General features: G+C 41.6%; 1 protein-coding gene across 10 annotated transcripts in view; it reads left to right on the top strand.

Annotated features, from left to right (window-relative positions):
• The window catches only part of osbpl8 (oxysterol binding protein-like 8), a 98,975-nt gene that overhangs the window by 66,437 nt on the left and 19,193 nt on the right, over positions 1–13,345 (top strand). For 2 of the 10 annotated variants that reach the window (XM_026147754.2, XM_080291323.1), the window contains exon 2: positions 4,949–5,211. The exons of 7 other annotated variants lie outside the window; for them this stretch is intronic. In XM_026147754.2, the coding sequence (XP_026003539.1) occupies positions 5,061–5,211 (151 nt within the window). In that variant the 5' untranslated portion in view covers positions 4,949–5,060. Of the gene's footprint in view, positions 1–4,778; positions 5,212–13,345 lie in introns of those variants that run through there. One more of the 10 variants, XM_080291324.1, reaches the window with a different exon arrangement.

Genomic DNA, 13,345 nt, shown 5'->3' with positions numbered 1-13,345 from the left:
TATATACTCCATGTAAGGTTGCTCTCACGAGGACAGAAGGGAGCTCACACCAACATAAAACCACTTTTACTCATCAGAGTATGAATGTGGACTGAAACAAGAGATATGCATGTTGTTTGATTTACTGTAGGAAGGAGGAGTACAGCAGAAGAATGATTTAAAAAGCCTCCGTGCTCCACAGCTAATCTCAGGCTTACAGGGTCTAAGACTATAGACGTTTTACTGCGTGTGACTCTTGAAGGTGTTTGAGTCTTACTATTCTATCAATAGGTTTTTGTTCACTTTTGTGATTGACTACAAAACATGATAATAACTTCTGACTTTTATTTTTTCAATAACTCAACAAACAGCTGTATTTATTGCAAACATAGTGAAGAATAACAGGAGAGTTAATGAACTTTGCTTTGTTTTGAACCGTGACACCATGTAAAGCATCAACAGTGGTCAGATCAACTTAATGTAATAGCAACTTTGCTCTGGACAAATAAGACTAAGAGTCTTAGTGGCTCTTTGAGGCCGTATTTAGCCATAGGAACATCTCGAGCTGACATGCTAACAGTGGTGTGCTATTGCTATCATCACAATGCAGAATATTCACCATCTTCAGCTGAAGTTCATGTGCAGCTAATAGAAACAGTATTGATCAAATGTAAAGTTGTGCCTCAATGATGGCCTATCATAACGTGCCAAGTAATCATCAAAAACATCCCAGAGCGTGACAAGAATATCTTTTCTGTTTTTTTTTAAGTAAATGTCACATACATGGTTGTATTGGTTGCACTGGATCCTTATCTCCAAATTTAAAGCAGCATTCAGTGGCTTTCAAGACGGTTTATGTTCAGTTCTCCTGATGACGAAACAGAACAAGGACATCATACCGATTTTACGTTGTGGGCCACGTACAGTGTCATGAACACTTTGATCTTCATTCAATTCAGTGTCACTTGTATAGCACTAACTCAAAAGCAGCTGTCACCTCAGTGCAAAAGTGTGAGTAGGCCTTACCAGTGAAACTCCTCTTTGTCAGTGTAAAGAAGTTTAGAAGACAAAACGCCAAAACACAAACTTAACAATGTGGTGTATGCTGTACAGTGCAGCGAGGAATGCTCAGACCTCTACATTGGAGAGACCAAACAGCCACTTCACAAGCGCATGGCACAACACAGAAGAGCCACCTCCACAGGACAAGACTCAGCAGTCCATCTGCATCTTAAGGTCAAAGGTCACTGTTTCGAGGATGCCAATGTTCACATTTTGGACAGAGAGGACAGATGGTTTGAAAGAGGAGTGAAAGAAGCATCTATGTCCACTGTGAGCAACCATCTTTGAACAGAGGCGGTGGTTTACGACACCAACTGTCTGCCATGTATAATCCAGTTTTGAGTTCCCTCCCCAGACGCCTTAACGCCCACTCACATCCTGGGCCATCTGACCTCAGGAATTCACATGATAAGGTGGGGCCAGGTTTCACAATGAACACACCCGAAACTCTGGCTGATTGGGACCCACACCCAGTTTCACACCTTGGCTCAGGCGATTAGAGGATCATCAGGGGGTCCTTTTGTCCCTCTGTGGGGGGAAACTCCCACTAGGTTTATATCTGGGACTCTCCACCATTTGACCTTAGAACTGAAGAAGCTTCTCGGATGAGAGGTGAAACGTCTTCAAGCAACTTAAAGAAGTCTTTCCAAGCTCCTTTGACTACGATGACCTGGATGACTGAGAACCTTCACAGACATAAAGAAGTTTAAATACACATTTAATCCGTTAGATATTTAAGGAAACAGAAGTGTAGTGTCAGGCTTAAATTATAAGAAACAAATGTGTAAAATTACTGAAAAGCTTCTGTTAGCTAATAGCCCAGGCTGTCATGTGATTATAAAACAGAAACATCTTGTTAATTAAAGGTGGGGCTTTTGTTCTTTTCTTTTGAATGTATGAAGAGTCCGCCCTGGGTAGCCTGGATATAGTTGGGAAAATGACCCAGATGATGACTAAATTTAGAAAAAGACTATCATGTGACTCAGAATGCCTTTGGAGTAACCAAAATGGGCATTTCCTCCTCTGCAAGCAGGTTAATGAGGTCTAGGATGTGAATTATACACGCAGACCATCTAATTAGCTGTATTAATTAAAGCACGGTTGAGGCAGGCAGCGCTCACATTTATCAGCTGTAGATTGATTAGCTACGTTGGGGACAGATGTTTTGGAAGGGATTACACTCACAAGTACTTCACAAGTTATCTCGGCTGAAATGTCCATGGACAGCTGGCAGGCAAGGCTTTGCGAGATGCCAGCAGATTTCTAGATTCCTTGCAAAGGTCTAGAATGAAAGAATGAATAGGACGGGTGAGATTAAAGGTGGCAGAAGACTGCAAGGAACAAGAGCTGATAATGTTCTTCAGTGTTGGGTTTCAAATCTAAGACTCAGGCCAAATGTGTTCCTTCGCTCTTACATAAATAAACGAGTTATCAGTGACTGTGTTTATATGAACCATACTGATGACACTTATCTTTCATTGGCCTTCAGCTTTGAACCTAAAAAGTTTATCCTTTAAAAAATCCTGAACACATTCACTGCGTGTATAAGAGAACTAAATCTAAAATAATCCACATGTATCAGCTTCTGTCGGATTTCAGACGAGACCAGAGGTCAGCTAGATTCATGGTGCAGAGGTACCATTTATAGAAAGTGCTCAGTGTGTCACAGATGTGTGCCAACAAAGCACTTCACAGTCAGTGTCACCTACAGGCACAGACAATGCACCTGGTTTTAGCTCTATTTACTGTACCTGTGTCCAGGAGAAGCACATGTTTCAATGCGGCATTCAGTGGCCGCGCTGCAGCCCGGAGCCTTCTGTGCCTTTGAACACTAAAGCTTAACCCGGCAGTGCTGACAGGCTTTCTTATTTCCCTGTGCAATGTGGGAATAAAAGGGTGGTCTGAGCAGTGGTGTGACAACAAACTTCCTTCTGTCCTCAGAGCATCTGGTGTGTGTGTGTGTGTGTGTGTGTGTGTGTGTGCATATTTGCAATCTGATGACTCGTTATAGCATAGCAGGTATGGTTTACAAGCTGTAGTTATTTGTGTTGTCAGACAGAATAGGGAATGAAAAAGGGACATTTCACTGCAAATTAATTTGGCCATTTAAAGCAGCAGCAGCCAGCGAGGAAGCTTTTCTGACTCAGTCATACTAAACAAATCCGGACAACACTGTGTACATCGACTGTACAGACATGCTCTTATTAACCCTGCCTGCTTACTGCTGTGAATGCTTCGAGTAATTTGAAGTCATTAGCTCGATGCTGGACTGAATTATCACCGTTCCCATCTTCAGTCTAACACTGCCTCTTCTCTGATGGCTATGGAGAAGGGAATTGAATATTCTTTTACTAATCTTTGAAGACCAGCATAGCGGAGCATTCAAAGAATGGTTCAGCATGTGTCTCCATCAAAACAACCAAGAACTGAGTGATTAAAACATCACTGTTGTACCCTGAGTGACTTAGTAATCGTTAGCCCCCCCATGGATCGGGGGGGGGGGAACACAGCTAGGTCAGTTAGTGAATTAGAACATCTGAATAATGATTATTCAGCCTGAATAATCACAGTATTAACAAAGAAGATATTTTTTGGATTCACATTTGCCCATCATATTAAATGTAAACAGAAAAGGGCAATGGTGAAAAAAACCATCCTAGAAGCCACTGACTCTGCAGCAGCTTCAGGAGAGTTTGATTAAGTAACGTGGTCATCATTTTTTTACTTTTTATTCTGAAGGTCATGAACAAACTCTAGACCTTATACATTTGTGAACAAAACTTGCTTCAGTGCAAAAGGAAAATCAAAAATTAAAACTTTGATAACTGGCTAATCGACATTTGCTGAAAAAACAACAGCTACTGATTGATTTCTTACTTTCTAACGTTCAGACTAAGATGTCTGCTGACCACGTGGCAATCATGTAATACGTTTATAATGGACTGAAGCTGAATATGAGTCCTATGTTTATACCCTAATTTTCTAAATTACTGTTAAATGTTTTAATGCAGCTTTGACCTTCTCAGAATTTGGCAAACATAAACACTCAACAGTTTAAATATTTTCCCAACCCTGCCTCAGTGCTGGCAGAGTAGATGAATCAAACTATTATCTGGCAATCCCACCTTTTCATTCGCAGTGGCTGTCATGCTGGCTAACAGCAGTGATGCCACAGCTGCTTCCACAGCAAGACTTTCTACTTTGCTGTGTTAGCCAGGAGTATTGGTAAGAGGTTGAGCTTATCATCTGGCATCTGTGCCTTATAAAAGTCTATTATTTGCCATGTTAACTACATTTATTTTTAATCCCTTTAATTTGTTTCTGTGTCTTCCTTAGTTGTTGTGAGGGCATGAAGGGATCCTTATCCTCATATTTCTTCCTGTAATTTACCGTCATCTGCTGATGTCAAAGGATTGAACGACGACACTAAATTCAGCTGGAGAAATATTTTGACAATAATAAGTATGGTAGACGTCAGAGACATGCCACCCCAGTGACTAATCCAGAGTAAGGTTGAAAAGCGGTGAAGTGTCCCTTTGAATCTGAAATAATGACTAAGAGACGCAGCAAGAGATTGAGCTGAAGTGAAAGATGAGATGCGGAACATAAGGGCTGTTTTCAAGCTAAGATGCGGCTCCCCTACCCATCCCGAGGAGAGGGAGTGGGAGGGGCTCAGCTTATTCGTTATTAAGTACTTACAGGCTGCTGCTTTCATACACACTCACAGGGCACAGATTGAGTGAGAGAGAGGGAGGCAGAGAGAGAGAGGGAGGAAGAAAGCAGTCGGCTGAAGGAAGCGTAAAGGAAAGCAGCGACTGCACCGGTCCAATGCCTGCTATCTGAACCGCTCTGTGTTTCTGTTTGTGTGTGTATGTGTTGCTGGTTGGGATATTCGCTTGCACACTAGCTGTGTGGGGAAGATCGGATTGTATCCCGATACCCTTCGACCTTCCACCTTTAAGTTTTCCTTACCCACCCCTCACTCCTCCCCTCCCGTCGGGGGAGCTCCTGCTGGCCCCATGATGAAGGAGGAAGGCCTGCTTAGTCGTCGCCGTTTCTCCACGTGCGGCGGGACGGCATCGCTTCGACCTCCACACCCGGACGGACGCAAACTCATCCGCAATGCCTCGTTCGGGGGCTATAACGAGCTGTCACCCATCTCGCTGCCAGGTGGGTGCACAATGGCGTGGAACGTCTCGCAAAGCTCAACGCTGGGAAGTGATGCAGGCTTATTAGTAGGTTTGCAGATGATTGACTTCTGACCTCTGCTACTTTTTGGCCTTGTGTCCTAAATACAGTAGTTGTACTGTTGGTATTGGTTTACTGTGGTCCTGAGAGTTTCGAGAACCACCTTAAATTCTGTGCAATGGGATGTATTCATGAAAGGAACCGATTCTGTCGACTGCATCATAGAAGGATTTGTTTGTAGGTGTTTCGAAGGGATACGTGTGAAGGCAGAGACAAACTTTTGGATGGGGTAAAACACCAGAATTCTTAAAATGGGTACATTATTTGATGCTTTTAGGTTTTCCTCAAAGGCATTTATAGTGTCGACTGCTTTTATTCTCACACCCAGACAATCACTGCATAAGTGTGTCAGTTGACTCAGTGAAAAAGTCATTTTTAACATTCAGCAAATACATGAATTGAAACATATGAAGACTCAAATCATTCTGCTTCATGTTCAAAGCAGGGGATTACAAAGTTGAAAGATAAGTCATTATCAAACACCATGCCACTCACTTTGATTGGTTGTAACTTAAACTTGCCTCAGCTCTGAGGCACATTGAATCAACTAGCAACGAGAGCAGAGGACACTGTTGCTGTCAACAACAGAGCTGTCAAAAGATTAGAGGCAACGCAACAGGCATTGTTTCTCTTTGAAGAGTGCAGCACTGGGCTTTATCCTACGTATGCATTTCTTTTTTGCTTGGTCATTGTTGAGAGATGATGCTTGTCTTAGAGGACTTTTCCTGCTCTCCCCTCTTTCAGAGCCACACACACAACCATTTACAGAGTCAGGAGATAGCCTTCCCTTCAACTGGTTTAGCTTTACGCGGGTTCCTGTGATACCTCTATTAGAGTGCAGTGATAATCCTTATTTTTGAAAGTACACTTAATCCCAGAGAACATTTAGGATTAAATCAGTTTTGTGTTCACTTCCTTTTGTTTATCCTGCTGAAAATGATGTAAACCTGGAGGCAGACAGCTGGCAGGCGCAAGAGCTTTCAGAGAGTGAACGTCCTCTGTTCCACTTTCACAAGTAACCGTTTTAACCTTTATGAATCCAGGAAAGGCTGACTGTGCACTAGAGCAGGGCGATATGACCAAAAATATTTATCACTATATACATTTGAAAATTTGCGATGACGATATAACTGATGATATAATTGACGCTAGACAAAATACTTTACAACTCCACAACTTTATTAGTGCAAAAAACCCCATCAATGTATTTTCACTGAAACAAGCAGCTGTTTTTTATGTGCATTAAAGTTATATAAACACGTAACAGTGCAAATGCAAATTCCTCGCTGACAGTTTAACCAAAAGGCATTCCCAGTGGAAACTGGCCGACATATCCTCAGCATAACCTTGTATAATATCCACAAAACTTAAAAAGAGGTTCTACACACACAATACGGTAACATTATGTTGAAGCACAGTACGTATCACTCTGCGAGGCTCCGCCTATGATAGCCGTAATGCTCCAACAATCCATCAAGCGGTGCGGCTTCGTAGCTTAGCAAAGTCGTACTGAAACATTTGACAGATTTTCGAGCGCCGTGTACATAAAATCATTTCGAGGTCAGTAACACAACCAGAGTTCATACATAAGGCACACGGGATTATAAGGGGCTCTGTCGACTTTCAGAAAAATCAAAGGATTGATTTGAAGTGTGCTGTATTTTCCAAACAACACGGTAATAACGACGGCCCACTAGCATGCGCTACCAAAAATAGTGCTTTGTTGTGTATCTGATGGACGAAAGCTAAACCAGTTCCACACCACTGAAGCTGCAGCATTTTTACAAACCAGTTCTGATTCATCTGTTTCATTCAACGATCCGCTTTCGCTCTTCTCAGTCGCCGCCATGTGCGTATGTAAACATAGGCACTGCACATATTCTATCGCGATATTTCATTTTCCTATCGTTGCCCAAAATTACACCGGTATTACCGTGAACGGTACGATATAGCCCGGCCCTACTGTGCACAAACTCTTTTCAGCATCATACTGTGATTCAGACTTTCACAACGACCTCAGTCCTCTACTGTTTTTTTTTAGTGTGCAGCTCTCGCAGTTCAGCACTTTGAGCCATGTCAGTACCATGGTCACAGTGGTGGTCTTGCTCTCCTCGGGTGGCTCTGCGTCTGCTTCTTTCCCCTTTAAAACAGCAGCTTCTGCAGCTACGTGTATATTTGGAGCTACGAGACATCGTCTGAGTCATACTCTGTTTCTCACAGTCAGCTCCCAGCCTTAGCTCCATTCATCTTTATTTTAGACATTCTGCTGCAGGAGACATGTGGTGCAGACGGGTAGACTCATTCATTTTCTGTGTTTTTGACAATCTCTTAATATATCTACATGTTTTTTTTGTTTTGTTTTTTACACCCACATTCCTCCAGTTGCCAGTTGACATGACCCTCTGAGACACTTTTCCTTGTTGTGTGTTATTCCTTGTACACTGAAATACATGCTTGCCAGCTGACTTGGTGTTTTTAGTCTTTTCACTTCCTTTTGAGGTTGGGGCTCTGTATTTTCATTACTAGGAGCAGCCGTACCACTTCAATGACAAACACTTTGTTTAACAAAACCGATAAGGGCGAAATTACTAATGAATATTCTTTCTTTGTTTCAATCTGTCAAATAGAAGATTTTTCTTCTCTGCTTTGTCTTTACACTTGTGTTTGTGAGACACAACAGGTGCTAAAACAAATAGTTAGCTGCTGTCCCAAAACTCTGAAGGCAATCAGTGCTGATGAAGGCAGAGTCACCAAGCAGCAGTTATAAGTGGAGGTGTCCACAGTGCCTGAGGCGAGGACGAAGATCCGGAGAATACTTGTAATTTTGTGTCCTCTTCCACTAATTGAAACAAAATGAAAGAGGCAGACTGGGAGGAACCCAGCATGCATGGCAAGCATAAAAACACTCTGGAAGTTTCCTAGAAGCAGAAAAGAACACAACCTTAAAAAGGGGCGATAGATTCATTGAAACTGAAGGTAAACTCTCTGAATAGTGACTAAGAGAAAACCTTCAACTTTTCTTATCTTCCTTAATGTATCTCTATTTGTAAACGATGGCTAGTGGGTGGAACAGGAAATCTTGGGTCAGATATCCACTGGTTGTTTTGGAAGCCTCGAAAAAAAACCCAAAAATAAATAAAATAAAAAAGTAAAAATAAAACTAGAAGTCGTGACACCATCCTGAGTTCCACATTTGGATCTGCCTAAACCTTCCTCCCACTTTATCAGCTGACGAGCCAAAATGTCATTACCTGCGGTCTGGGGAACAGTACCAGCATCTGCCAGTGTACATAAGCTCAGGTGAAATATAAATAGACCAAGACAAAAAACAGCAGCTGTGGTAATACAACCAGCCTAATGCCCTCTCTGTCATCCATACACATCCTGTTTGAAATACCAACCTTTTTTAAAAGATAATATGCTGTTGTCTCCTCACATCAGGATAAAAGTACAGCACTGTGGATCAGAGGTTTATGTGCCTGCTTTTGCAGTGGTAAGCTAAGGCTGCATAATAAGCAGGTTTGAAGGCCACCAACCAGGCCTGGAGATTTAAAAGAAACCTGGGCTCAGCTGCACCTAATGCTCTAACCTTGTATTGAAACGTTGTATTGTTCATCAGCCCATCACTAAGTGAGAGAGCACGCCCTTAGTTCCTCAGTAGTCAGAGATTGAGTGCAGCGGAAATTGATTTAGAGGTTGAAACTTGGCTTTGGCAAAACTAATAAGAGAGTGGAAAAAGCTGGATGCCTGCGGTCCATAATTAGATAGTCCCTGCTCATCTTCAGGTCAGCATGACCTAGCACATTGTATGGTGGATAGGATACTCTTTTTAGATTATCAAGAGGAAGTGGCACATTACAGTGTCTATGCATAGTTATGCCGATTTGTTTTAGTTTAAACGGGAGTTCCTTTCGAAACATGAAGGGATTAGTTCAGTTGTCACGGGAAAGATGACCTGGCCTAAGAAAACATTTGAACAATGTCATCTGTGGTCCAGTAACTGTGGGAATAAAACAGTTTCTGTCAACATCAAACACAACCTGAATGAATGCACGCATCGAGTGATTCAAATCCACGCTAGCTGGTTCTGCATATCATCCTCACCTCTCCTCGCAAAGCAATTGCAGCTACATGCAGCAAAAACGTCTTTGTGGAGGAACAGAGAGCATTTGAAATTAAATTTGTAGTGGTTAACACATTTGCCTTACATGTCTAAGATCAGGAAAGAAATCAAGAGGTCACAACCTTAGTGTGCTCCTAGTCCCAGTCCCAAGCTCGGACAAATGGGAGTGTTGCGTCAGGAAGTAAAATCTGTGCCAAATCAAAGTTGTGCATCCATCTGCTGTGGTGACCCCTTGGGAAATAAGGGAGCAGCTGAAAGCACCTTGCCAGTTACGTGAATTCATGCACTGCTTTGAGCTACTCTACAGATTTGTCCACGCATACTAAATTACACTAAAACAGTATCCATGACTTTTTCCAGCTGGTGTTTCTTTCCCTTTCAGTGAACCAGACGTCTTTCAATTTTTATGATGTGTCACCAGTACCATAGAGATGCTGTTGCTATGGCAGGTTTCCCACAGTAGCAAACACTCAGGCAGTTTGCTTCCCTGAAATTGAAAAATCACTCTGCTCACAGGCTCTCTCCCCCCCCCCTCGATTTGTTGTTCTTAGCTCACCTGTTGCCATGGCAGCGTTCATATTTCCTACCAGAATAATAGAGCAGCATCATAGAAAGCTGCGCGTAAGCCGATTTTGAAGAAACCTAGAGACTGCATTGATTAACTCCCTGGATCAATCTGGTTTTATGAGCTTTAAATGAACTTGATTTAATGAATGTGACGTTGTAGGAATCCAAGTGCTTGCAATAAAAACATCTTCTGGTGGGAGAAGCAGCTTCAGGGTTGCATTAAACAGAGGTGTAGCTCCAAGTTGAGGTGCTGAATACCAACACTGCAGATGATTCTTAGAAGTGAAGGGACCTTTCAGGTCCAGACCTGTATCTCTATGGATGTAAGTTGAAAATGAGTGGTTTGCTTATGTCAAATTCCTAGTGACTTTTTATAGGTTGGAGGATATCAAAGAATGCTGATGTAACGCCTCATTTAAGCAGCAAACTACAAAACCAGGGAGGTTAAAGTACTGTGTTTTTGTCGTGCTCACCCTTTACTAATGCGTCTGCTGTCTGACGTACACTGTGCTTCTAATGATGCAGTCTCATTTCATTCAGTGAGGGATTTTAGAAAAGTGTAAAGGCTTTGGATTTAGCAGGATGCAGCTCTTTCTGTCTCTTTGCTGTTTAATTCCCTTTTCTCTCACTCGCTCTGTCTCTTTATCTCTTCAGTCTATGATGTTTGATGCACACTGAGATCTTTGGAGCTCCTTTCAGTCTGCAGTGGTGTGTTAGTCTCCAACACTCTCAGCCAGACACACAAACACACAGTCACTGATTTCCAGCCACATACATAACAGGGATTCCCATGTTATTGTCTTTGCATCTCACTTCTGTAATCAATTCTACATGTTTCTCATTTGTAGTCGTTTTGTTTATGAGCTCTTTTGAAGCAATCTGCTTGAAAAAGTTTTGACTATCATGAGGTTTTTCTTCTTGCAGTGTCTTATATTAAAATAAAGCTCATCTGAGTTTATTTTAAAAAGGCTAAAACCTTTCCCCCAAGGGTGAATTTCTATTTCTGAGATTGTCTAGATTAAAAGCAGAGGACATGTCACAGACAACGCTCCGTGCCTTCATGATATGACATTAATGAAGAAACACACAAACACTGGAAGGTGTTGATTTTACATGAGCTCATTAGCAGATGGGCAGTCTCTCAAGTCTCTGCCTGGAAGAGGAACTCTAACCTTAGTCATTAGACAGTGACTGTCAGCAGTGTCACTGTCACATTTGTGACATGGTAACAAGCATGTCAACTGTTTTCCGGCTGATCTTTGCTTTTTTAACTCAAAGTGTCAAGTTTCAAAAATGAAAGTCTGATTTTCAGGTAAAAATGGAGTAAACTTCACACATTTCCCTCTAATATTTAATTTGTCTTTAGTAGGGCTGCTCAATTAATCGAATTTTAATCACGATTACGATCTGGGCTTTCAACGATCATTAAAAATGACTGAGCCGATTATTAGCCCCTCCCTCATTTATCCGCGACACCTTAAAGGCCGGTCCGTGAAAATATTGTCGGGCATAAACCGGTCCGTGGCGCAAAAAAGGGTGGAGACCGCTGATTAAGAGGACCCGAGGGAAGCTCGGAAAGCTATAGTTATTTGGAGAGGAGAGTGACTGCCGTTGGTTGAAAAGAGTTTAAAAGAAACAAACTTCAGTGGTGTTGCACACTATTTTATATTATTTTTTAAAGTCATTGTTAACCCTTTAAAGCCGGTCAGAGCAGCACGCTCCGTTTTGCGTAACTATTTTTAAATCCCTGTAGAACCTGAACCGTGTAAGCTAGCGCAATAATTTGTTTTGCATATGAAACCGGAGGAGTTGTACTTACATCTGATGCCATCAGCTTGTCCTCGGTCACGGTTTCGTTCCACATATAGCTTTGCAAAAATTGCATAAAAAGCGCTTGCAGGAACAAAAACATAATATTCCAGAAACAGGCTTTGCCGTTCCTATCAGCTGTTCGTAACACTTCCCACAGTGAAATGATGCACATGCTGTTTTCTTTGCAAATTTGCATCATAGGATTGTTTTTTGTTTTTCCTGGAGTATATAAAAATTGCTGTATCTCCAAAATAAAACTATGAAGACACTCAAAATAAATTTCCTGTGGTGGGAAACTATTTTTTGCAACTTTATTGTATTTAAAGTTTTGAGGGATAAACCTCTTAAATTTCTCCAAGTAGAAATATATGTAAACAAAACAAAAGCGATTTTCAATTTTTTTTAGTTTATTGCACTTTTTTGCAATTTATGTAATTACTATGGACTTAATGCATACATATTATTAAAATATGGGCTATAACAGTTGTATTGATGTATAGCAACTTGAAATGCTCCCACAAATGGCACTACAGCATGTAAAAAAAATAAATAAAAATAATATAAGCTCTGGTGGACTTGGTTCTATAGTAGGTCTTAAAGGGTTAAATAAATATCGTCAAATAATCGTGATCTCAATTTCAGTGAAAATAATCGTGATTATCATTTTTGCCATAATCGAGCAGCCCTAGTCTTTAGTCACAATCGTTAAATAAGCTGCCGTAATACAATGAAATCATCCTCTCTGCTTTCTGTTTGCTGCTGCTCCATGGTGACGCAGTTGTGTGAGTGGAGAAGTGGCACATTAAGGTGTCTTAAATTGAAATTAGGCACTTCATCCCAGTGGCCCACGGTGATTCTGTTCATCAGTGATTGCAAATTGAGTGACTAACATCCTCATTCAAACTTCACTGTTTGAATCCCTTTTATCATTCTTTCATCATCTTCCACTTTCCTCTCAGCCGCATCTTCTGCTGGTACTGCACCGATCGAAACAAATAAGCTAAAAGATTTATGTTTGTAGTTTAGTTTTCAGTTCATGTCCGCAGGCTGAGAGAGAAGGCAAGTACAACCTGTCAGGTTTGCAGGTTCTCAGTCTGGATGTCTAATGCAGGAGAAAACTGGAGATCAAGTTGAATGGATATGATTTATGCAGGGAAATTTTGCTTGTGATTGCTGATTCTGAATTAATCTTACACAAGCAGCATGCTTGTTGACCTGTGGATGTACCCTTTTCCGTACCCTGAATGTATTGTTTGAGAAAAAGCCTTCCAAGCCATACATTTCTAAGTAGACCCCCCTTCCCCACCCCCAAGACACAAAGGCACTCCTGCACGTTCCATCTCAAGGTACATGCTGGTTTGGAGTTTGCCTGCTGCTGCTGTCATGAGTATTCTATGTCCACGTAAAAGCACCAGCAGCATGGAAGCAGCTGCTAAAAAGCTTTACTGGAAATGGAAGACACAGAGCAAATAAAGCTGGCTGATAAAAAGTAGGTTTGACAAAAACCTTATGAGGCATGCAGTAAGAATACAGTCCTGTTTCGCTGCAGCAAGA

The sequence above is a fragment of the Astatotilapia calliptera genome, chromosome 17 (assembly GCF_964374335.1).
Source record: "Astatotilapia calliptera chromosome 17, fAstCal68.1, whole genome shotgun sequence".
NCBI classification, from domain to species: Eukaryota; Metazoa; Chordata; class Actinopteri; order Cichliformes; family Cichlidae; genus Astatotilapia; species Astatotilapia calliptera.
This window is presented reverse-complemented; position numbering and strand designations above follow the sequence as displayed.